Source organism: Poecilia mexicana, unplaced genomic scaffold (assembly GCF_051168715.1).
Source record: "Poecilia mexicana isolate PSO_F unplaced genomic scaffold, ASM5116871v1 scaffold_19, whole genome shotgun sequence".
NCBI classification, from domain to species: Eukaryota; Metazoa; Chordata; class Actinopteri; order Cyprinodontiformes; family Poeciliidae; genus Poecilia; species Poecilia mexicana.
The window spans coordinates 25876175-25901692 of NW_028263388.1; the positions used below are offsets into that span (position 1 = coordinate 25876175).

The 25518-nt window shown below is 37.9% G+C and overlaps 2 protein-coding genes across 3 annotated transcripts in view; one reads left to right on the forward strand and one right to left on the reverse strand.

The window, feature by feature from the left end:
• The window catches only part of lipf (lipase F, gastric type), a 38900-nt gene extending 28123 nt beyond the window's left edge, over positions 1 to 10777 (reverse strand). The window contains exon 1 of the mRNA XM_088016464.1: positions 10630 to 10777. The gene's annotated coding sequence lies outside the window, so the exon portion shown is untranslated. The remainder of the gene's footprint in view (positions 1 to 10629) is intronic.
• A 52-nt stretch (positions 10778 to 10829) lies between these two features.
• On the forward strand, positions 10830 to 25358 carry rnls (renalase, FAD-dependent amine oxidase). 2 transcript variants are annotated; one of them, XM_088016466.1, is made up of 7 exons: positions 10830 to 11080; positions 17178 to 17283; positions 17356 to 17498; positions 19088 to 19243; positions 23115 to 23288; positions 24395 to 24561; positions 24628 to 25358. In XM_088016466.1, exons 1-7 carry the CDS (start codon positions 10963 to 10965, stop codon positions 24802 to 24804), a joined length of 1041 nt encoding a protein of 346 aa, XP_087872592.1. In that variant the 5' UTR covers positions 10830 to 10962; the 3' UTR covers positions 24805 to 25358. The 2 variants fall into 2 exon arrangements, with proteins under 2 accessions (XP_087872592.1, XP_087872591.1); XM_088016465.1 differs by having other exon boundaries at positions 10831 to 11080; positions 24386 to 24561.
• The last annotated feature ends 160 nt before the right edge of the window (positions 25359 to 25518 follow it).

Consider the following 25518-nt stretch of genomic DNA (forward strand, 5'->3'; position numbering starts at 1 on the left):
TCAAAATCACTTTGAAATAATTATAATAGTCCTTATAGATGAGGCACAGACATTTGTTTTCCATTTTGAGCCATTTTCCATTTTTTTGTAATATTTTTCATCAAAATTGAGTGTTTTTCTTCAATAGCTTCCAGGTCATGTGACCTATTGACTCAAAATCACTTTGAAATTGTTCTACTAGTCTGTATAGATGAGGCACAGTGATTTGTTTTCCATTTTAAATAATTTTCAAGTTTTAAAGAATTTTTTTCATCAAAATTGAGGGGTTTTCTTCAATAGCTTCCAGGTCATGTGACCTAATGACTCAAAATCACTTTGAAATTGTTCTGCTAGTCTGTATATAGATTTTAACATTTTTTTTTTTTTTTAGCAATTTGTTTTGTCAATATTTAGTATTTTAATTCAATAGCTTCCAGGTATTGTGACCTATTGACCCAGAACCAGTGTGAAATTGTTCTTTTATCCTGTATAGATGAGGCACAGTCATTTGTTTCCTATTTTAACATTTTTTTTATGTTTTAGCAATTTCATTTGTCAAAATTTAGTATGTTTTTGCAATAGCTTCCAAGACATGTGTTCTATTGATTCAAAACTACTTTGAAATTGTTGTACTAATCATTAGAGATTAGGCACCCTCATTTTTCCCCATTTTAGATCTTTATCTATTTTTTACATCATTTAAATTTACAAATTAAAAAATATGATTGGTGTTTAATATCTTAAATTTCATGTGACCGACTGAAAAGGAATAAAAAGGGCTAAATGGAATAAAAATGAGTTTGCACCACCTATCCTGTCTAGTAGAATAATTTCACATTGATTTTGAGTTAATAAGACCCAATTAACTTATGGGTCTTATGACCCATAAGCTATTGAAGAAAAATCAATCAATCATCTTCCCCTTGTCTGCAGTCAGGTTGCGGGGTCAGCAGAGGCCCAGACTTCCGTCTCCCCAGCCACTTGTTCCAGCTCCTCCAGGGGAATCCCTGGAGGAGCTGGAACGCTCGTCCACGCTGGAGAAACATCGTCCCTCCAGCGTGTCCTGGGTTTTCCTGTGGGCCTCCTCCTGGTGGGACGTGCCCAAAAGACCTCACTAGGGAGGCGTCAAGGAAGCATCCTAATCTGATGCCTGACCCACCTCAGCTGGCTCCTCTCGAAGTGAAAATTCAGCAGCTCTACTCTCAGTCCCTCCTGGATGACTGAGCTTCTCATCCTATCACTAAGGGAGGCCCAGACACCTTATGGAAAAAACTAATTTTGGCCGTTAGTTTCAGTCAAGACCTTTAAGCCTATGCCATAGAAGGTAGAGACATAGATCGACTGGCAAATCGAGACCTTTGCTTTTCGATCCAGCTCTCTTCACCACGACAGACTGGTACAGCGCCCACTTTACTGCACCAATCCGTCTATTGATCTCCTGTCCATTTTGCCCTCATTCTTGATGTTATGGATTCTGTATTTTCCTCCATCTCTTTTACCCTCTTAACACGCTGCAGCATACATAACCATGTTTATATGTGACTGCTGACATGTAAACAGACTGAAACTGATTAGAGTACAGCTTAGGGAGAGTACAGATTGCAGAGATGAATAAAAAGCTAAACTTGCTACAATCTTTGCCTCACTTAGCCCAACGCTGGACGGTGAATGTAACATAAGAAGCATGATGTTCCATTTGGATAAGTATGGCTTGTGGAATTGGATCATCTTTTAGCATTAAAGTTTGTTTTTATATATAACCAAATCTCATTATTTCTCAAGGTAATTTATGATGAGTGGTTCTGGTCGGGTCCTGAAACTGGTTAACGTACATGGGTGGTGAACAGAGACAGAAATGAATGAACTCCAACAGTGAACAAGATCCTAAGATGCTTAAACTCCTCCACTTGGGTCAGGACAATCTTCCCTGACCCAAATAAGGCGCTCTACCCTTTTCCAGCTCAAGACCATGGCCTTGGATCTGGAGGTACTGATCCTCCTCCCGGCCGCTTCACACTCATCTGCATACTGCTCCAGTAAAGCTGTAGATCATGACCTGATGAAGCCAGTAGGGCCAAATCATCTGCCAAAAGCAGAGGTGTGATCCCAAGGCCACCAAAATGGATCCCTTCAGAACCCCGGTTGTGCAGAACGTGGCCTCGGACAGAAAACACCCAAATCCAAAAATCTAATCAAATTTTATTTATATATCACATTTCAACAACAAGGAATTTCAAAGAGCTTTACACCATAAAAACACAAAAATACAAAGTCATAGAAACACAGCCAACAACTGAAACATTACATTTTCTCACTACATATCAGATTGTTTATAAATGTTCCATTAATTAGCGCATGGCTCTCATCTCGGGTCATGCGATGAGATGAGACTATTTCTAGTTAGAACTTCTCAACCTCACACACCAGCTCAGGCTCCCACCAGAGAGGTGATGCCCATGAAAAGTCTATCGCCCAGGGTCAGATGGCCAAGGTCCCCTCCCTCGGCCTTCTAACATCCCACATTGCACCCAGCCCTTTTGGCCCACATGTGGTGAGCCCATGGGAAGGTGAACCCACTGTGGGGTGAGCCTGGCCAGACTCCATGTGTTTTGGCACCAGATGCTGCCACGGAGAACCAACTCCAGGCCCGGCTCCAGGGTGGAGCCCTGGTGACCTGCGTCCAGGTGAGGGGACACTGTATCCATTGATTGTGCTCTTCATAAAGGGTCTTTGGGCTGCTCTTTGTCTGGTTCATCACCTCTAGCATTGGGTGACCCTATAAAGGGGTATGAAACCCCTGACAGCATAACTCCTAGAGTCACTTCAACACTCAAACACTTTCATCATGATAAGGTGGCAGCCTACGGAGGTGAAGAGAAAATAGGAAATATATTTTTTAAATATAAAATTGCCTAAAAAAAATAAAATGGGTCAAAATGAATTAAAAATGAGCGTACCTCATTGTTCCAGTCTACTAAAACAAATTTACACTGATTTAGAGTAATTGGGTGAAAGTTTAGTGAGAACTCCTGCTTGGGTTCTCACTAAAACCAGGAACATAGATCACATAACACCAGTTTTAAAGTCCCTACACTGACTCCCTGTAGCTCATAGAATAGAATAGAAAAATACTGTTGTTAGTTTATAAATCACTGAAAGGTTTAGTACCACAATACATTAAAGATCTGCTGTTTTATCAACCTTCCAGACCCCTCAGGTCTTCTGGTTCTGGTTCTGCTCTGCATCCAGAACCAGAACCAAACGAGGAGAAGCAGCATTCAGTTTCTATGCACCACACATTTGGAACAAGCTTCCAGAAAACTGTAAAACAGCTGAAACACTGAGAGCCTTTAAATCTCGACTAAAAACCCACCTGTTTAGAGCTGTATTTGAAACGTAATCAATTACGAATTTAATGACAGCTCTTAACTTAATGTAATGTTTTGATTGTTGATTCTATGTTGCATGACTCTGTGTTTTCATGTTTTTATTATATAAAGCACTTTGAAATGCCTTGCTGCTCAAATGTGCTGTACAAATAAAATTGGATTGACTGATGACATAGAAGCTAATATAAAAATACCTACAAATTATAAAAAGGACTAAAATCGAATATAAATGTCTGTACCTCATCTATACAGACTAGTAGAACAATTTCAAAGTGATTTTGAATCAATAGGTCACATGACCTGGAAGCTATTGAAGAAAAACACTCAATTTTGATGAAAAAAATTAATAAAAAATGGAAAATGGCTCAAAATGGAAAACAAATGTCTGTGCCTCATCTATACAGACTAGTAGAACAATTTCAAAGTGATTTTGAATCAATAGGTCACATGACCTGGAAGCTATTGAAGAAAAACACTCAATTTTGATGAAAAAAATTACAAAAAAATTGAAAATGGCTCAAAATGGAAAACAATGTCTGTGCCTCATCTATAGGGACTATTATAATTATTTCCAAATGATTTTGAGTCATTAGGTCACATGACCTGGAAGCTATTGAAGAAAAACTCTCAATTTTGATGAAAAAAATTAATAAAAAATGGAAAATGGCTCAAAATGGAAAACAAATGTCTGTGCCTCATCTATACAGACTAGTAGAACAATTTCAAAGTGATTTTGAATCAATAGGTCACATGACCTGGAAGCTATTGAAGAAAAACACTCAATTTTGATGAAAAAAATTAATAAAAAATTGAAAATTATTTAAAATGGAAAACAAATCACTGTGCCTCGTCTATAGAGACGAACAATTTCAAAGTGATTTTGAATCAATAGGTCACATGACCTGGAAGCTATTGAGGAAAAACACTCAATTTTGATGAAAAAAATTCCTAAAAAATGGAAAATGATTTAAAATGGAAATCAAATGTCTGTGCCTCAATTAAAGGGACTATTATAATTATTTCAAAGTGATTTTGAGTCATTAGGTCACATGACCTGGAAGCTATTGAGGAAAAACACTCAATTTTGATGAAAAAAATTCCTAAAAAATGGAAAATGATTTAAAATGGAAAACAAATGTCTGTGCCTCATCTATAGGGACTATTATAATTATTTCAAAGTGATTTTGAGTCATTAGGTCACATGACCTGGAAGCTATTGAAGAAAAACACTCAATTTTGATGAAAAAAATTACAAAAAAATGGAAAATGGCTCAAAATGGAAAACAAATGTCTGTGCCTCATCTATAGGGACGATTATAATTATTTCAAAGTGATTTTGAGTCAATAGGTCACATGACCTGGAAGCTATTGAAGAAAAACCCTCAATTTTGATGAAAAAAATTAATAAAAAATTGAAAATTATTTAAAATGGAAAACAAATGTCTGTGCCTCATCTATACAGACTAGTAGAACAATTTCAAAGTGATTTTGAATCAATAGGTCACATGACCTAGAAGCTATTGAAGAAAAACACTCAATTTTGATGAAAAAAATTCCTAAAAAATGGAAAATGGCTAAAAATGGAAAACAAATGTCTGTGCATCATCTATAAGGACTATTATAATTATTTCAAAGTGATTTTGAGTCATTAGGTCACATGACCTGGAAGCTATTGAGGAAAAACACTCAATTTTGATGAAAAAAATTCCTAAAAAATGGAAAATGGCTCAAAATGGAAAACAAATGTCTGTGCATCATCTATAAGGACTATTATAATTATTTCAAAGTGATTTTGAATCGATAGGTCACATGACCTGGAAGCTATTGAATAAAACCCCTCAATTTTGATGAAAAGAATTCCAAAAAAATGGAAAATGGCTAAAAATGGAAAACAAATGTCTGTGCCTCATCTATAGGGACTATTATAATTATTTCAAAGTGATTTTGAGTCATTAGGTCACATGACCTGGAAGCTATTGAAGAAAAACACTCAATTTTGATGAAAAAAATTACAAAAAAATGGAAAATGGCTCAAAATGGAAAACAAATGTCTGTGCCTCATCTATAGGGACGATTATAATTATTTCAAAGTGATTTTGAGTCAATAGGTCACATGACCTGGAAGCTATTGAAGAAAAACCCTCAATTTTGATGAAAAAAATTAATAAAAAATTGAAAATTATTTAAAATGGAAAACAAATGTCTGTGCCTCATCTATACAGACTAGTAGAACAATTTCAAAGTGATTTTGAATCAATAGGTCACATGACCTAGAAGCTATTGAAGAAAAACACTCAATTTTGATGAAAAAAATTCCTAAAAAATGGAAAATGGCTAAAAATGGAAAACAAATGTCTGTGCATCATCTATAAGGACTATTATAATTATTTCAAAGTGATTTTGAGTCATTAGGTCACATGACCTGGAAGCTATTGAGGAAAAACACTCAATTTTGATGAAAAAAATTCCTAAAAAATGGAAAATGGCTCAAAATGGAAAACAAATGTCTGTGCATCATCTATAAGGACTATTATAATTATTTCAAAGTGATTTTGAATCGATAGGTCACATGACCTGGAAGCTATTGAATAAAACCCCTCAATTTTGATGAAAAGAATTCCAAAAAAATGGAAAATGGCTAAAAATGGAAAACAAATGTCTGTGCCTCATCTATAGGGACTATTATAATTATTTCAAAGTGATTTTGAGTCAATAGGTCACATGACCTGGAAGCTATTGAAGAAAAACACTCAATTTTGATGAAAAAAATTAATAAAAAATTGAAAATGATTTAAAATGGAAAACAAATCACTGTGCCTCGTCTATACAGACTAGTAGAACAATTTCAAAGTGATTTTGAATCAATAGGTCACATGACCTGGAAGCTATTGAAGAAAAACACTCAATTTTGATGAAAAAAATTCCTAAAAAATGGAAAATGATTTAAAATGGAAAACAAATGTCTGTGCCTCATCTATAGGGACTATTATAATTATTTCAAAGTGATTTTGAGTCATTAGGTCAAATGACCTGGAAGCTATTGAAGAAAACATTATATTTCTTTGACAGGAATTTTAGGTTCAGTAATTTGTTGATAGTCCCTAAGTGAACCTTCGGGCGCTGCGGCCGGGAGCGATAGAGAACCGCTGGCCGAGAGTAGCGTTCCGAAATCGGATCAACTTTCAGCTAAACGTCGGTTACTCCGCGGAGCTCGGGCCGGGAGCGGTGGAGAACCGCTGGCCGACATTAGCGTTCATAAATCGGATCAACCTTGAGCTAAACGCCGCTTACTCCCCGGAGCTCGAATATCGAATATCCAACTTGAAACTAACTTCACTGCGGTCGTTTGGGCAGTGGTCGAGAGGAGAAGAGTAGAGCTTGTGAGTCTTAAGTCTGGTTTAGACGGCAAGATTTAAGGATTGTCGGCCGATTATCCAAACCTTTGTGACCACAGAGCTGATAAAAGTCCAACAGGTTCGTGTCTCCAGCCAACCGGCCGATTCTCCACACCACACGAACCGATTCCAGAGGATAATCCAGTAAAACCCCCAACATAGCATATGGGAATTTAGAATAACCAAACACGGATGACGATGTAGAAACAATAGTGATAGTTTGTGGAGTCATTTTAAGAGATAAAAGACGTAATAAAAAGAAAAGGCGGTGGATAAAAGACGACGGGAGCAGCCGCTCTATTTGCTGCACTATGATTTGGAGGTGACTATGTTTTTTCATATTTAACATTTTAACTGAATAAACATAATAAACATATATAATAATGACATTTACATATAATAATAAACATTTCCACATGTCATCTCCGATATCCACCGGTGTTCTGTCAGATCAGCATACGTTGTCAGATAGTCATACGCTTAGCTCAGACATGCATACGCTGTCATTACCATTTGATTTTATTTAATCAGCAACATAGAATCATGACGTAGATCATCATGCACTTTGTTTTTAACAGTTATATGGCATCCTGACTTAGCGGTTAAGTAGGTTAATGAGTTTTACACGGGCGTGTGTTGTAGTTGACTGCAGCTGCAGCTAGACCTGCTTTAAATACACTTTGAAACCACGACAAACCATGTACATTTATCTAGTTATCATATTATGTCATATTATAAACAATTTAATGACTTATTTTCGTCATAACTTGTTGCATATGCTGAACAAAATGTCCAACTCTTGACCAGTCCACGGTAAGAAAAAAGTTGGGGACCACTGCTGTGCTGTATTGTTTGATAACTAGGACCAATTCGAATGTATGTATGATTGAATTGAAATTTAAGATATCTGCAATTTATTACAGTTAGATTATGACCAGTCATAAAGTAAGTTCAAGATATATCACTTTTTTCTGACTACTTATAATTCTGATTAAAGCTATCTTGTAAGATACCATAATTCACTATATCTTCAATATATTTATAGGTATATAGATAGTGCAAATTAATTTCCAGATATCTTGAAAGCAAATAAAAACTAGGCAAAACTGAATTAAAAAATATCTGGACAATAATTTTGACTAGTCACAATCCATTTTAAGATGTCTCCAAATGAATTAGAGATATATTTAATTAGATGGCTTTTCTATTTGAGATATCTTGAATTAATATTTTGACTTGTCAGAATGTCATTACTGATGTCTTGAATTAGTATTCTGTCGAGTCAAAACATCATAGACTTATGCAGTATTTTGAAATCTCAATAAAGCAATACAAATAAAAAATGAAAAAAGATTTTTGAAAATGCACCATTTACAGCTTGGGAATGAGGTGCAGTCCTTTTTAACATAAAATAGGTTTCATCTGATTATTCGTAATTACATTCTAGATATCTAAAAATGCATTTTGACTAAACAAAGCACTATTTTAACTATCCGGAATGGTAATTTATTACGTCTGCCTTTACATTCTGACTAGAAAAATAATAATTCAATTGAATTCTTCAATTCAATTTTGACAAGTCAAAATTCTTTTCACGATATCGCAAATGATGTTGTTGGATTTGTCATTTGACAGGCCACACATCTGTAATAACAATTTAAGGTATATTGAACATAAAAATGACTATTCAAAATTATGTTTAGATATATAAATTAAGAATTGCATGTAAGCCTCGTTGTGCTACCGATGAGCTGTCTAAACAGATGTCTGAAGAATTTTAGGCTATCTGCACAACATTGTCAGAAAATGCTACACTGCATAAAGAGCTCAGGAGTGTGGTGTAGAAAGAGAATGTCAAACTTGGTGAATTTGAAGACTGCCACAGAAATCTGAAGGGAATTTCCTGCTTGTTCACTTATTCACTGACCAACACAATCCACTTAGAAACGGCTTTTAAAAGCTAAAGGTGCTACTGTCAACTCATTCCAGGGGCTGGGGGGTTTCTATTTTTCATTGTCTTACAGAAATTTCAAAATGCTACGCAAGTCTGCCTTTTTTTTTACTAGGGAGAATACTATTTGAAAATATCAGTAATGTCATTCTGACTATTCAGAATGTAAATTCAAGATATCTCAAATAGAAAATCTGTCTAATTAAAGATTAATTAATTCATTTGAAAATCCACTGTATTGCCAAAAGTATTTGCTCACTCATCCAAATGACCACATTCAGATGTTCCAATGACTTCCATGGCCATAAGTGTATAAACTGAAACATCTCAGCATACAGACTGTTTTTACAAACATTTGTGAAAGAATGGCTCGCTCTCAGGAGCTCAGTGAATTCCAGTGTGGAACTGACAGGATGCCACCCAACAAATCCAGAGGTGAAATTTCCTCGCTCCTAAATGTTTCACAGTCAACTGTCAGATGTATTCTAAGAAAATGGAAGTGTTTGGGAACAACGGCAACTTAGACACAAAGTGGAAGTGGAATACAAAGTGTTGTATGCAGTGGTGTAAAACACGCCACCAATGGTCTCTAGAGGAGTGGAGGTACATTCTCTGAAGTGACGAATCGTGGTTTCTCCATCTGGCAATCTGATGGACGATTATTGTCCAGATATTTTTAATCCAGGTTTGCCTAGTTCAGGGGTCACCAACTCCAGTCCTCCAGTCCTACCATCCTGTAACTTTTAGATGCGTCTCTGCTCAAACACCTGGATCAAAAAAACTGCTAGTTTCCAGCCTATTGCAGAGAGGAATGAATGCTGGTGAGGGAATTCAGACATTTTGGAGCAGAGGTGAATCTAAAAGTTGCAGGATGGTAGCCCTGGAGGACTGGAGTTGGTGACCCCTGGCCTAGTTATTTGTTTTTTCAGCAACTGGGCTTGGCTCTTTAGTTCCAGTGAAAGGAACTCTGAATGCTTCAACATACCAAGACATTTTGGACATTTCCATGATCCCAACTGTGTGGGAACAGTTTGGAGCTGACCCCTTAACAATACTGTGTGTCGGAGCACAAAGTAAGGTCCATAGAGACATGGATGGAGAGTCTGCTGTGGATGAACCTGACTGGACTGCACAGAGTCCTTACCACAACCCTATAGAACACCTATGGAATTAATTAGAGCAGAGACTGAGAGTCAGGCCTTCTTATCCAATATCAGTATGTGACCTCACAAATGCACTTCTGGAAAAATGGTCAAAAATCCCTTTAAACACTCCTAAAGCTTGATAACAGCCTTCCCTGAAGAGTTGAAGCTGTTCTATATGTATGAATGTTCAATATTTACATTAAATATACAAGTGAATGACAATAAAGACCGTCTATATATATGTAATTGCGGCTATATGAGTCCCATCAAATGACAGATCCAGTGACGTTTTGACAGGAATTTTGACTCTCAAAATGTAATTGAAGATATCTTGGATTATTATTCTTACTAGTCAGAATGTCAATGCAGATATATTAATTACCATTCCAGAGAGTCAAAATGTAGCTTTGTCTAGTCAAAATGCATTTTTAGAATTATAGAATGAAACCGAATTTATGTTTAAACGGCCTGCCATACAGTCTGCCATAGACAACATGATTATGTCTCTGTCTGATTTTAGCCAGTAGCCATGTTTAGAATCAAACTATACCAGGTCTAAATATTTACAACACATCTTTATAACACGTTTATAGCCTGTGTCCGCCCCCTTTTTTTAATTTAAGCCCGTTTTGAAGAAGATTACGTTTTAATTCGCTTTTAAGTTTCTAGCTTGACTTCTACAGATTTATTAACTTACTAAAGTTATACATAGTTAGTACTAAATATTTGAAGCCTGTTACTAGTTTATTTAACTGGTTTAACTCGCTTACCGGTTCCGTTCCTTTTCCACCCGGATACACTTGTTTTACTTAATTCTGTCAGGTAAGAAGCTGTTATAACTCAAATATCGTCCAATTGCACTGCTGATCTCTGAACACTGCTGGTCACACGCCTCCGTGTCATAGACTTACTTTATGACACTCTTTCTCTGATTGGTCGGAAGACAACGTTTATTTTGAAGTTTCTTGCCGGATGTGAGATCATCAAAATGGCGAAATAACTTTTGTTTTGCCTTCTGCAGTTCTGAAGGACCTGGTTTTATAACCCAGTTTAACTGTAGCGCTGGAACCGGATTCTTCCGACCTGACCGGACACCTTAAAAGATGTCCCGGGTTCTGATCGTTGGAGCAGGCTTGACAGGCAGCTTGTGCGCATATCTGTTGAAGAGAGTGCTGCAGAGTAAAGCTCAGCTGGTGGTGTGGGACAAGGCAAGGGGTGCAGGTCAGTTCACAAACCATTTTAGCTTAATGAGACCCGAAGAGAATCAGCCTACAGATAAATATGTCTCCTGGGTTCGACAGCAGTTGAATTCAGTCTGTAATTCGGAAAAATGTCGATGACCATATATAACAGGAAAATCCGTGTATGGTTCATTATTTGGTTTTTCGTTTCAAAATAAAATTGCATAAACAAAACAAGCATGTGTTTTTTTGTTTTTTCGTTTTTAAAACGAAATTAGAAAAATGGCAATTACAAAAATAAAAGAGGGGTACGGTTGTTTTTTTTTTTTTAACTCCAATGGTTAAACCAAAGACAAGCTTTTATTTTGTTGCTAATTCAACGGGACCTTATGACGGAACCGGAAATGAAGACCTGAACTCCCGGCACATAACTTCTTCAGCACAAGAGCGATAAGGTACACATTGCGACGCAAAGCATTACTGTTTTCAGACTGTTTTTCCTCTCTCAAAAAGTTCGATAATCAATGCAGAAAACGGTTCAAGTGCAGCCATTGCCTATTATTTAGGAATGGTTTGTTTTTATGCCGTCTTCATCCACTGTAAATGATTTTTCTTTGGCGACTTACTTCATTTCCAGTATCGCTTCATACAGTATTAAAACAACATCTAAATATTTTTATTTTTATTTAGATGGCAAAGCAAAACTCAAACGCTGTTGATTTTCTATTAATTCGATTTTGCATTTTTTAGATTTAGGTTTTAAAAACGGAGAAACAAAAAAAAACACATGCTTGTTTTGTTTTTGCAATTTTATTTTGAAACAAAAACAAACAAACAAACAAACAAAAAAAAAACAAAGAACGAACCATACACGGATTCATACGGAGCCCTCCAGGGGACATGGGGAATTATTTTTCTTTTGCGTTCCCTCGCAATACTTTTGCGTTCCCTTGCAAAAGGTTTTGCGTTCCCTCGTAATAATCTACTGATCAGTTCATGCGGCATAATTGATACTGTAAGCCTTTTTTACGGTGGCCGCCGTACTTTCTGCTTTAATACAAGCTTATAAGGTTTTTCCATGGACTATTGAGTTATTATCGCGGGGTAATAAGTCATCTGATTGTGTCTCTATTGTGTTCGTAGTCTGAATGGTTTAAAGCGCTGCTTTCAGTGCCGTTGTTACGTGACGTAACAGTTGTTACGTCAATCCGCGTTTCCCCATCAGATACGGTGTTACGTCAATCCGCGTTTCCCCATCAGATACGGTTCCCCCTTCGTCTTCTTGCCGCTCCGCCCCGCCCACGCGGCAAAATAGGCGCGTGCTCGTGATGAGCACTGAGAAAGCACGCGCGTGGCAAGCACGCGCTTGTTCGGCGCGCTTGTCTGAGGAACTACGGACACCGTGAAAGCTCAAACAACATGTTTCGGCAAAGTTGTCACACTTTCTTCACGTTTTTGCGGGAAACTAATAGTAATAATACTAATAATTATAATAAATATAATAAATATATATGTTATACATATTATGATTATAATAAATAATATATATTTTATACATATATTATAATTATAATACATAATATATGTTATATATATATATATATATATATATATATATATATATATATATATATATATATATAATAATTATAATACATAATTTATGTTATAGTTATAATTATAATATATATATGTTGTATATATTATAATTATAACATGTTGTATATATTATAATTATAATAGATAGATAGATAGCATAATACTATATGAATTAAAAACAGGGCAATGCAATTTAATGCTCAATATTACCCATCAGATACCGTTTTCCCTGTTTTACAGTGGGGGAACGCTATCTGATGGCCATAAATCTCCCTTCAGATACCGTTTCCTCTGTCTTAAAGTGGGGGAACGCTATCTGATGGCCATATTTCACCCATCAGATACCGTTTCCCCTGTTTTAAAGTGGGGGAACGCTATCTGATGGCCATAAATCTCCCATCAGATACCGTTTCCCCTGTTTTAAAGTGGGGGAACGCTATCTGATGGCCATAAATTTCACATCAGATAACGTTCCCCCTGTTTTACAGTGGGGGAACGGTATCTGATGGAGACATTTCACCCATCAGATAGCGTTCCCCCTATGTTAAAATCACCCATCAGATAGCGTTCCCCCTGTTTTACAGTGGGGGAACACTATCTGATGGAGACATTTCACCCATCAGATACCGTTCCCCGTATGTTAAAATCACCCATCAGATAGTGTTCACTCTGTTTTACAGTGGGGGAACACTATCTGATGGAGACATTTCACCCATCAGATACCGTTCCCCCTGTTTTACAGTGGGGGGACGCTATCTGATGGCCATATTTCACCCATCAGATAGCGTTCCCCCTGTTTTACAGTGGGGGAACACTATCTGATGGAGACATTTCACCCATCAGATACCGTTCCCCCTATGTTAAAATCACCCATCAGATAGTGTTCACCCTGTTTTACAGTGGGGGAACGCTATCTGATGGGTGAAATGTCTCCATCAGATACCGTTCCCCCACTGTAAAACAGGGGAAACGGTATCTGATGGGAGATTTATGGCCATCAGATAGCGTTCCCCCACTTTAAAACAGGGGAAACGGTATCTGATGGGAGATTTATGGCCATCAGATAGCGTTCCCCCACTTTAAAACAGGGGAAACGGTATGTGATGGGAGATTTATGGCCTTCAGATAGCGTTCCCCCACTTTAAAACAGGGGAAACGGTATGTGATGGGAGATTTATGGCCATCAGATAGCGTTCCCCCACTGTAAAACAGGGGGAACGCTATCTGATGGGTAATTTTAAGATAGGGGGAACGCTATCTGATGGGTGAAATGTCTCCATCAGATACCGTTCCCCCACTGTAAAACAGGGGGAACGTTATCTGATGTGAAATTTATGGCCATCAGATAGCGTTCCCCCACTTTAAAACAGGGGAAACGGTATCTGATGGGAGATTTATGGCCATCAGATAGCGTTCCCCCACTTTAAAACAGGGGAAACGGTATCTGATGGGTAATTTTAAGATAGGGGGAACGCTATCTGATGGGTGAAATGTCTCCATCAGATACCGTTCCCCCACTGTAAAACAGGGGGAACGTTATCTGATGTGAAATTTATGGCCATCAGATAGCGTTCCCCCACTTTAAAACAGGGGAAACGGTATCTGATGGGAGATTTATGGCCATCAGATAGCGTTCCCCCACTTTAAAACAGGGGAAACGGTATCTGATGGGAGATTTATGGCCATCAGATAGCGTTCCCCCACTTTAAAACAGGGGAAACGGTATCTGATGGGTGAAATATGGCCATCAGATAGCGTTCCCCCACTTTAAGACAGAGGAAACGGTATCTGAAGGGAGATTTATGGCCATCAGATAGCGTTCCCCCACTGTAAAACAGGGAAAACGGTATCTGATGGGTAATATTGAGCATTAAATTGCATTGCCCTGTTTTTAATTCATATAGCATTATGCTATTTATCTATCTATTATAATTATAATATATACAACATATATATATTATAATTATAACTATAACATAAATTATGTATTATAATTATTATATATATATATATATATATATATATATATATATATATATATATATATATATATATATATATATATAACATATATTATGTATTATAATTATAATATATGTATAAATATATATATTATTTATTATAATCATAATATGTATAACATATATATTTATTATATTTATTATAATTATTAGTATTATTACTATTAGTTTCCCGCAAAAACGTGAAGAAAGTGTGACAACTTTGCCGAAACATGTTGTTTGAGCTTTCACGGTGTCCGTAGTTCCTCAGACAAGCGCGCCGAACAAGCGCGTGCTTGCCACGCGCGTGCTTTCTCAGTGCTCATCACGAGCACGCGCCTATTTTGCCGCGTGGGCGGGGCGGAGCGGCAAGAAGACGAAGGGGGAACCGTATCTGATGGGGAAACGCGGATTGACGTAACAACGGTTCCCCCTTCGTCTTCTTGCCGCTCCGCCCCGCCCACGCGGCAAAATAGGCGCGTGCTCGTGATGAGCACTGAGAAAGCACGCTCGTAGCAAGCACGCGCTTGTTCGGCGCGCTTGTCTGAGGAACTACTGACACCGTGAAAGCTCAAACAACATGTTTCGGCAAAGTTGTCACACTTTCTTCACGTTTTTGCGGGAAACTAATAGTAATAATACTAATAATTATAATAAATAATATATATTTTATACATATATTATAATTATAATACATAATATATGTTATAGTTATAATTATAATATATATATACATGTTGTATATATTATAATTATAATATGTTGTATATTTTATAATTATAATATGTTGTATATATTATAATTATAATAGATAGATAGATAGCATAGTGCTATATGAATTAAAAACAGGGCAATGCAATTTAATGCTCAATATTACCCATCAGATACCGTTTCTCCTGTTTTAAAGTGGGGGAACGCTATCTGATGGCCATAAATCTCCCATCAGATAGCGTTCCCCCTATGTTAAAATCACCCATCAGATAGCATTCCCCTTGTTTTACAGTGGGGAAACAGTATCTGATGGAGACATTTCACCCATCGGATAGCGTTCCCCCTGTTTTACAGTGGGGAAACGCTATCTGATGGGTGAAATGTGGCCATCAGATAGTGTTTCCCCACTGTAAAACAGGGGAACGCTATCTGATGGGTAATATTGAGCATCAAAATGCATTGCCCTGTTTTTATTATATATATATATATATATATATATATATATATATATATATATATATATATATATATATATATATATATATATATATATAAATGCTCAACATATATTTAAATTTAAAATAATTATAATATATACGTTTTGTATTATTATTATTACTCTTCTTCTTCTTATATTATTATTATTATTATTAGTTTCCCGCAAAACGTGAAAAAAGTGTGACAACTTTGCCGAAACATGTTGTTTGAGCTTTCACGGTGTCCGTAGTTCCTCAGACAAGCGCGCCGAACAAGCGCGTGCTTTCTCAGTGCTCGTCACGAGCACGCGCGTGTTTTGCCGCGTGGGCGGTGCGGAGCGGCAAGAAAACTCAGGGGGAACCGTATCTGATGGGGAAACGCGGATTGACGTAACACCGGAAAAGGTGGTCCGATTAGAGGAAGGCATTACAACGCAGAGGCGGTGTTACGTCAATCCGCTTTTCCCCATCAGATACGGTTGCCGCTCCGCCCCGCCCACGCGCAAAATAGGCGCGTGCTCGTTATGAGCACTGAGAAAGCACGCGCGTACCAAGCACGCGCTTGTTCGGCGCGCTTGTCTGAGGAACTACGGACATCGTGAAAGCTCAAACAACATGTTTCGGCAAAGTTGTCACACTTTTTTCACTTTTTTGCTGGAAACTAATAGTAATAATACTAATAATTATAATAAATATATATGTTATACATATTATAATTATAATTAATAATATATATTTTATACATATATTATAATTATAATACATAATGTATGTTATAGTTATAATTATAATATATATATGTTGTATATATTATAATTATAATATGTTGTATATATTATAATTATAATATATATTTTGTATATATTATGATTATAATAGATAGCATAGTGCTATATGAATTAAAAACAGGGCAATGCAATTTAATGCTCAATATTACCCATCAGATACCGTTTCCCGTTTTAAAGTGGGGGAAACGGTATGTGATGGGTGAAAGATTAATATATTGCATGTGACTACTTGTTTATTTATTGTTTATATCTAGTCATTTTGAACTTATCACTCTTAGTGTGTGTATATATATATATATATATATATATATATATATATATATATAAACTTTGTATGTATGGAGTAGCTTTCAACAAATAAGCAATTTCCCCTTGGGGATTAATAAAGTATTTTCTATTCTATTCTATTCTAAAGATAAATCCCTAAATAATCTATGAAGACAGCAAAAGAAGTTTGGGTTTTTTTTTTGGTTTTTTTTGCACTTTTAAGTGTATAAGTGGAGCTCTTTATAGACATGCCTTTGTGCAGATTTCCAACCCTCTGTATATCCACTCTGTGCCAGGGGGTAGGATGTCTACCAGCCGTCCTCCTGACCCTACATCTCATTCTGCTGACCTTGGAGCCCAGTACATTACAGCCACTGCTGCATATGCTCAGTCCCACAGCAAGTACGCCTCACCTGATCATTTCTGACGTTAACAAAGATCCAGGTATCAGTTTCTGATGATGTGTATGTTCAGTTTTTATACAGAGTTGCTATCAGCTGGCCTACTTAAGCCACTGGACTGTCACATTGAAGGTCTGCAGCACAAAGAGGGCAACAAGAATTATGTAACACCACTGGGGACAAGCAGTGTGGTGAAACACTTCCTGTCTGAGTCAGGTAATCACACCTTTTTGATATTTTGTTTGAGTCAGGTTATCATAGCAGTGTGTGTGAGATACCTGCAGTCGTTTGCTGCCTAATGATGCTTAAGGATACATGTGATGTAGCATGTGACAATTTACAGTCATAGTCACATCTTAAACGGGTAGAAGAAAGCCAGACCACACCAGTCATTCCTGTAAACTCATGAACAGTTAACTAAATAAGCAGAACTGGGGCAGAGTTTATTGAAGATTTTGTTGTTATGTGCAAAGATATTTCCGTACTTTAGAAAAAGTTAAAAGTCTTCTTAAACACAATAACGGAAGCAATTTTGCAGATGTGGGCTGCACAGTGGCGGAGTTGGTAGAGCTGTTGCCTTGCAGCAAGAAGGTTCTGGGTTCGATTCCCGGCCTGGGCTCTTTCTGCATGAAGTTTGCATGTTCTCCCTGTGCATGGTGGGCTCTCTCCGGGTACTCTGGCTTCCTCCCACAGTCCAAAACTGTGGGAGGAAACTGTTAGGTTAATTGGTTTCTCTAAATTGTTCCTAGGTGTGAGTGTGTGTGTGTGTGTGTGCATGGTTGTGTGTCCTGTCTGTCTCTATGTTGACCTGTGACAGACTGGCGACCTGTCCAGGGTGACCCCGCCTCTCGCCCGGAACGTTAGCTGGAGATAGGCACCAGCAGCCCTCCCGACCCCAATAAGGGACAAGGGTGTACAGAAAATGGATGGATGGATTTTCAGATGTGAAATGCCTGAGATTTTTTGTTTTGAACAATGTTCCGCTAAAAAAAAAGATACATGTAAATATTTTTCAAACACTCTATGTTCTGCTGAAGCACTTTGTTATATTTTTAAAGATGAAAACAGTGGGTAAATTCCGATTTAATTTGCTATTGATATTGTCGCATTTAGTCATTAATTACACACTTGGTTTAATAAATATTGTTTGAATTGAAAAATTGAAGGAAGGCATTCAGCAGAATTCAGAAAAATTCTGCTGAATGCCTGGATAGGCACCAGTTTGCCTATAGGAGGAACCGGTCCATTGCACTACATACACACTGTCCTGACACATCTGCACCATCCTGACACTTATGTTAGGATGCTATTCATTAACTTCAGTTCATCATCATCATGGAGAAGCTCCATGACCTGGGATTTTCAATATCAATGTGCCTTTGATGTCCCCTCACAACCAACCTCAGGTCCCTCACACCTGAGGTTGGTTGTGTGGGACTTTCTCACAAACCGCCTTAGGTGGTGAGAATAGGGGACCAAACATCATCCACCCGGTTTTCAGTACAGTCACACCTCAGGGTGTTCACCCTTGACTGTGTAGCCATCCATTCCTCTAACAGGGTTCTAAAGTTTGCAAATGATATCACCATAGTGGGTCTGATAACAAACAATGATGAGACCCTGTACAGAGAGGAGATCAGAACATAGCAAAGTGTTCCTCTTATTATCTTATTTTCAAACTGTGGTCCAACAGTTTGATACTCTGATTAGAAACAGATCAAATTATTAATTAACAGCAACAGCAGAACATAATATAACTTAAAGGTATAGAGTTCTTCAGGTCTGAAACTGTCTTTTTGCCACAGGAGCTGATTTGTACCTCGAATATCATGTGACTGGCCTACACCGCTGTGGAGCATCATGGAAAGTGGAGAGGAAGGGAGGCAGTGAGAAATTTGACGCTGTTGTCTTGACAATTCCTGTGCCTCAGATCCTTCAGCTGCAGGGAGACCTGGGGACCTGTAAGACCGTCACAAACACAACCAGAAGCAGAACAAGTTTGAGCCTTTGTGTCACCTGACCTATGTACAGGTCTCGTGAGCTGCTGCAGAGGAATGCTAGATAATGACCTATGCTCTGATTTAGGGCTGTTGTAAACGAATATTTTAGTAATCGAGTAATCTATCGATTATTCTTACGATTAATCGAGTAATCGGATAAAAAAATTATAAAATGAAATATTGGTAAATCTGGCATAATACTATCAGATATCAATATCAGTCCAATTTTTCATATTTGAGCATCCCTAACAGTTGCTTTTTTGTAGTTTAGAAAACTAACCTGTAACAATAATAGCTCACTTTCTAAGTTAACCAGAAGAAAAGTTATAGAAAAATCTGAAATTATATTGAATTTAATAACAAAGAGGCAGGCTCACAAATATGCTTACAAAAAATGTCTACAATCCAGCTTTTAGTTTATGTATTCATCTTCAGTGAGTTTAATAGATTAATTAAACTCACCATGCCACCTAACCTGTCACGCTTTGGGTTTGAAAATATGGGAAATGCCGCCTGGACTGGGAGGAGAGGGCGAATGAACGAACGTAAGATGGGGTGGAGGTAAATTTTCCTCGAGGAATTTTAGTAATCGAGGTACTCGAATCATTCGAGGAATCGTTTCAGCCCTACTCTGATTTAGGTACAGCCTATGAACGCATGGATGCAGCAGCAGCTTTATAACCTCTGTGGTCCCATAGAATAATCGTTAGTTTTTGCTGAACAGACATTGTTCTCAGAGCAGCAGTTAAACACATGCATGCATATGTATTTCTAACCATATTAGGACTGAGTATTGACTTCCATTTAATGTAGTGACTCAGTTTGTGTCCTTAACCTTAATGTAAACCGGCCACTTTATTAGGTACACCTTGCTAGTACCAGGTTGGTCCCCTTTTGCCGTCAGAACTGCCTTAATCCTTCGTGGCATAGATTCAACAAGGTACTGGAAACATTCCTCAGAGAGTCTGGTCCATATTGACATGATAGCATCACGTAGTCGATGTGGATTTGTCAGCTGTACATCCATGATGCAAATCTCCTGTTCCACCACATCCCAAAGGTTTTCTATTGGATTGAGATCGGGTGACTGTGGAGGCCATTCGAGTTCAGTGAACTCATTGTCGTGTTCAAGAAACCAGTCTGAGATGACTGGCGCTTTATGACATGGCGCATTATCCTGCTGGAAGTAGCCATCAAAAGATGGGTACACTGTGGTCATTAAGAGATGGACATGGTCAATACTCAGGTAGGCTGTGACTAATGGGCCCAAAGTGTGCCAGGAAAATATCCCCCACACCACTGCACCACCACCACCAGCCTGAACCATTGATACAAGGCAGGATGGATCCATGCTTTCATGTTCTTGATGCCAAATTCTGACTCTACCATCCAAATGTCGCAACAGAAATCGAGACTCATCAGACTAGGCAACGTTTTTCCAATGTTCTTTGTCCAATTCTAGTGAGCCTGTGTGAATTGTAGCCTCAGTTTCCTGTTTTTAGCTGACAGAAGTGGCACCCGGTGTCGTCTTCTGCTGCTGTAGCCCGTCCTCCTCAAGGTTCAGCGTGTTGATCAGAGATGCTCTTCTGCATACCTCGGCTGTAACAAGTGGTTATTTGAGTTACTGTTGCCGTTCTATCAGATTGAACCAGTCTAGCCATTTTCCTCTGACCTCTAGCATCAACAAGGCATTTGTGCATTGAGTTGCTGCTATGTGATTGGCTGATTCGACATTTGTGTTAGGAAACGGTTGGACAGGTGTACCTAATAAAGAGCGAGTGGTGCCGGTGCATGGCAGCCTTACATCTGTCAGGTGCATCTGCCATATGACATCATAGCCATGTACTATGGTATCAGCCATATGCTACTGAGCTTGTCACCACCTGTGTGTGTCATATCCTCTAGATTTGATAAAGTGTTATAAAAGTACAGACCATTTATTATCAAGGGTGCACTTTTAATGAGATTAATTTATTTTCAGTGCACAATGTTGTGTTCCATTATTAGTCGCTACTTTTAAATTTTTACTTCCATGTTGGAAAAATCAACTGGACTAACAGTAATGGAGTTGGAACGTGTGTTGGACACAGGTGTTTGAACACATTTTTCAAACATATTTGCCATTTGTTAACGAATTAAAATTAGTTTCAGTGTTTTATATAGGGACTATAAATTCTATGGGATGGACAGAAAATTTCCTCTGATTAATTAAGTGATTGATTCATCTCAATTAACAAGTAACTTGTCTAATGTATTTACAATAAAAAGGACGAGTCAAATAGAAGTAATCAGAGACCATTATATCAAATGTAATAACGTCTATTAATTTAATCAATTTTAATATAAGAGCTACATTTAAAAATTTTCCTGGCATCCTGTGGTGGTAAAAGATGTAGCAGAATTTTTACATTTTTGGACATTTGACTGAGTTGAATGAATTGGACCCAATTGCTGGCAGGTTTAGTTGTATGACAGAGAGGGGAAGAAAACAGAAGGGTGATGGTGAGCTAGATGTGAGTCCAGGGTTTCCTCTACGATGTTTTTAAACAGGTTGGCTGACACGATTCTGGCAACACGACTGCAGAACAACAATAGTTTTAATTTAGGGCTGTCAAAGTTAACACAAGCAATTATTCTGTAAATTTTAACATATTAATTTTATTTAATGCAGATTAGTTGAATGTCCTATTTTGACCTAAAAGTCTGTTACCTAGTTCACAGCAATGTGTTATGGACTCAACTCACGGGGAACAACAATGAAAGGTGAAAGTTTAAACCTTCCTGAATATAAAAACTTGGGAAAACTGAGAGTCTTTGAACATGTTTGGTTTGAAACAATTAAACATTTTCTGAAAATGTGCATGGAGTGGCGATTTTTGATATTGGCTACATGTAGTTGCCCAAAGGGCATCAGAAAGGGGTGGGGCACTCAAGAACTAGAAAATAAATATATGCCGTCAGTTGAGCCCTGCACAAGTTGGCTACTACTTGCATTCATGTGCAGTGAAGTAAGTTTCCATTAGTTGCTGTTGAATACTAAATTATGTGTATTCTGCTGCAAAAAAATAAATAAAACTAGATAATTAGTTGGAATACGGAAGAAAGAGGGGCTTGCCCAGGGAACCATTGCTGCAAGAGCGAGGAATGGTTCCCTCTGTGCATATTTATATTTTAAGCTTACACTGAATGATTAATCTGATTACATTTTTTATTGATTGACAGCACTATTTTAATTATAATCATTTTAAATGGATTTTTTTTTAAACCATTTATTTACTATATTCACAGTGTACAACTGAAATTACAACTGAATTGTAGTAATTTAATGGTTATTTCAGTTCATCTGGGTCCCAGCAGCCAGATTCTTTGTGCTTACTTTTTTCTTCCCTCCCTCTTCTTCTCTGCTGCTCTGATCTGCCTCACTATGTTCACCTGTGCAGGAAGATGCATCCTCCTGCTCTGCCTCTCGACTTGGTGCCTATACACAGCAGAGGACAGATGTAACTGATGTTTCAGAACATAAAGATCTGTGGGACACCTAGTGAAAGTCTTCAAGAAGAATCAATCAGTTATGTTTCATGCATAAAGTTATTTACAGATGCTGAGTTTGCTCAGAGAGGTTTAAAGGTCACAAGCAGTTAATCTGCTGTCTGGAACTTCAGGGAGCAGATAAGAGACTCCAGGGACATAGTGTATTAGCAACACTCAAGTCTCTAAAAGCAGTAATCATGGTGACATTTGATGAGTTGAAGTACCTAGGATCAAGCATCCAGGTATTACATTTCCCATGATGCAAGTCGTATTACAGACTGTCTGTCATTCTGTTTCTCAGTACTGTCTGTCCAGCAAAGAGAGCAGTTGGAGGGTGTCAGGTTCTCATCCCGCTTCGCTATTGCACTCTTCTTCTCTCCGGACGTTGTCTTCAGTTTTTCCTGGGGAGCGCGATACATCACTGACAGCCACTGCATCCGCTACATCGCTGTGGACAACAAGAAACGCAGCTCAGGTATCTTCACCCATCTGTATCTGACAAATAATGTCACTAGCATAAAAAAATCAACTATTATTAACAAAGTTTTGTACTTGGAAAATATAAATTGTTTGTGTAACATCACAACTTAAAGTATAACTAACTTGTGAAAGCATAAGCCTGCCCCTGGCAGATTTTGAAAAAAAAAATCTGCCAGACTTGTCAACTTATCCACTTTGTTGCTACATTTATTGACTTTCCAGGCCCCTCTGTAGACTTTTGTTAAAAAAAAAACAAACAACTAAAGACAAATCTAGAGAATTTTTTTTTTTCTGTTGTTGACAATTTTAGTGGTGACAACACTCTGCAGTTCAGCTGCAGCCCGACTCTATAATGAACAGAGCATCTAGGGCAGGGGTCACCAACTCCAGTCCTCCAGTTACCATCCTGCAAGTTTTAGATGCGTCTCTGTTCAAACACACCTGGATCAAATAAACTGCTCGTTTCCAGCCTATTGCAGAGAGGAATGAATGCTGGTGAGGGAATTCAGACATTTTGGAGCAGAGATGCATCTAAATGTTACAGGATGATAGCTCTTGAGGACTGGAGTTGGTGACCCCTAGGGCTACCGTAGCGTCTTCTGCTTCCTAAGCACTCCAGTAACATTTTGATTTGAACACCATACTTACATACATGCAGATACCCATTCTACTCCATGTCCACACTGCAAATACATTGTGGAAATTGATTAAAACTGATTAATGCTATCAATCAATGCTCTCCACAGTCACGAGTGGCTTGCTGTCCCAACTCCTGACTTGCCACCGGGCGGGACTATGACAGAGTTGTACCAAGCTATGTCTTTGTAACCAATAGCAAAATTCAACTGCTGAAGCTCCGTTCAACCAAATGAGGCCCAGCAGTGAGATGGTTTTCGATAAAAGACATCAGAACTAAACAAATTTAAATGAAAATGTTAAAATTTGCACAGTAACATAATAAAATCATAAATAATCTATTTAGACGGTTTCAGCAAATAAACATTGATTTGAGGTTTAATTACACTTTAAGTATCTCCACAAGAAATAAAATATTTGTCTCAAATTTTCACATTTATCCATATATTGTCTGAGATGCTCCAGGTCTCGGTCCATCCCTTGTCGTCCACACCAGCGTTCCGTTTGGTCTGGCGCACTTGGAGAATGATAAGGATGCCATCCAGTCAGTCATCTTACAGGAGCTCCACAGGCTGCTCCCTGACCTACCTCAGCCAGTCAGCATCAAGTTTCAGAAGTGGAGATACTCTCAGGTGAGTCAGGAGTGTATCTCCTCCAGGTGAGGCAATGACTTACTCAGCTGTCCATTCCTTGTGCAGGTGCTGACCTCAGTGCCCAATTGTCCAGGCCACATGACTATCTTGGAGCAGCCGCTGCTCATATGTGGAGGAGATGCTTTCACCCACTCCAACTTTGACGGCTGTGTGGAATCTGCACTGAGTGTGTGCAAAGCACTTCAGCTCTCACTAGATGTCCAGCAGAACATTTGCCTCTAATTTGCACACTTATTGACTGGGGTCATTTACCTAAATGCATCAAGTGATTCAAAGATAAAACCAAATATGTCTTGGTTTTTCTAAGAATAAATGATTATTAAAAACTTATTTTCACACCTTCTACACACCGAACTGCCACAAGTAAAGATCTTACATCTTCAGTTTGGATCGAAAGCAGGAGCTCATCTCTTTCCTCAGCAAACTTGTAATGCTTGCACTTAAAGATTTAAAGGAGAAATGATAATATTTGAAAGAAAGCAAAAGCTTTGAAACAATTTTCTGTGCATTGTTTGTATTTACATTATGTAGCTGCATCTCATATTCTGGTGTTGTCCACTAGAGGTAGAAAAAGCAACTTTGGTCATGCTCCCAGGACAGATCGTGTCACACTGTTCTGTGTTACAAGTGTCAGGAAGTCATGAAATGCTTACAAAAGAATAATACTTTGTTTTTGTCAATTTAATGGTTTTCCAACTGGGCAAAACTGCTGCTGATTCATCTGTTCAAACACTTTCTTGGAAAGTCAACTCAGAGTAAATGGCTCAAACAGAAAATGGTTCTCAGTTCGTTTACTCTAAATTCTAAAAGCCTGCAGGACTGTAAGACTACAATTTTGAGCTGTGGAACAGCAGAACAAGCTTCTGTACCGTTTCCTAAAACTTTTTTTTCGTTTCTCCTCAGGGTTCTCCTATACATCTTGAAGTTCTCAGACAT

Bases quoted from the DNA above. Each gene is read 5' to 3' on its own strand.
- rnls (XM_088016465.1), top strand. From the start codon at position 10,963: ATGTCCCGGGTTCTGATCGTTGGAGCAGGCTTGACAGGCAGCTTGTGC. The intron at 11,081-17,177 runs GTCAGTTCACAA...ACTCTGTGCCAG, and splicing joins GGACAAGGCAAGGGGTGCAG to GGGGTAGGATGTCTACCAGC. The intron at 24,562-24,627 runs GTGAGTCAGGAG...TTCCTTGTGCAG, and splicing joins AGAAGTGGAGATACTCTCAG to GTGCTGACCTCAGTGCCCAA.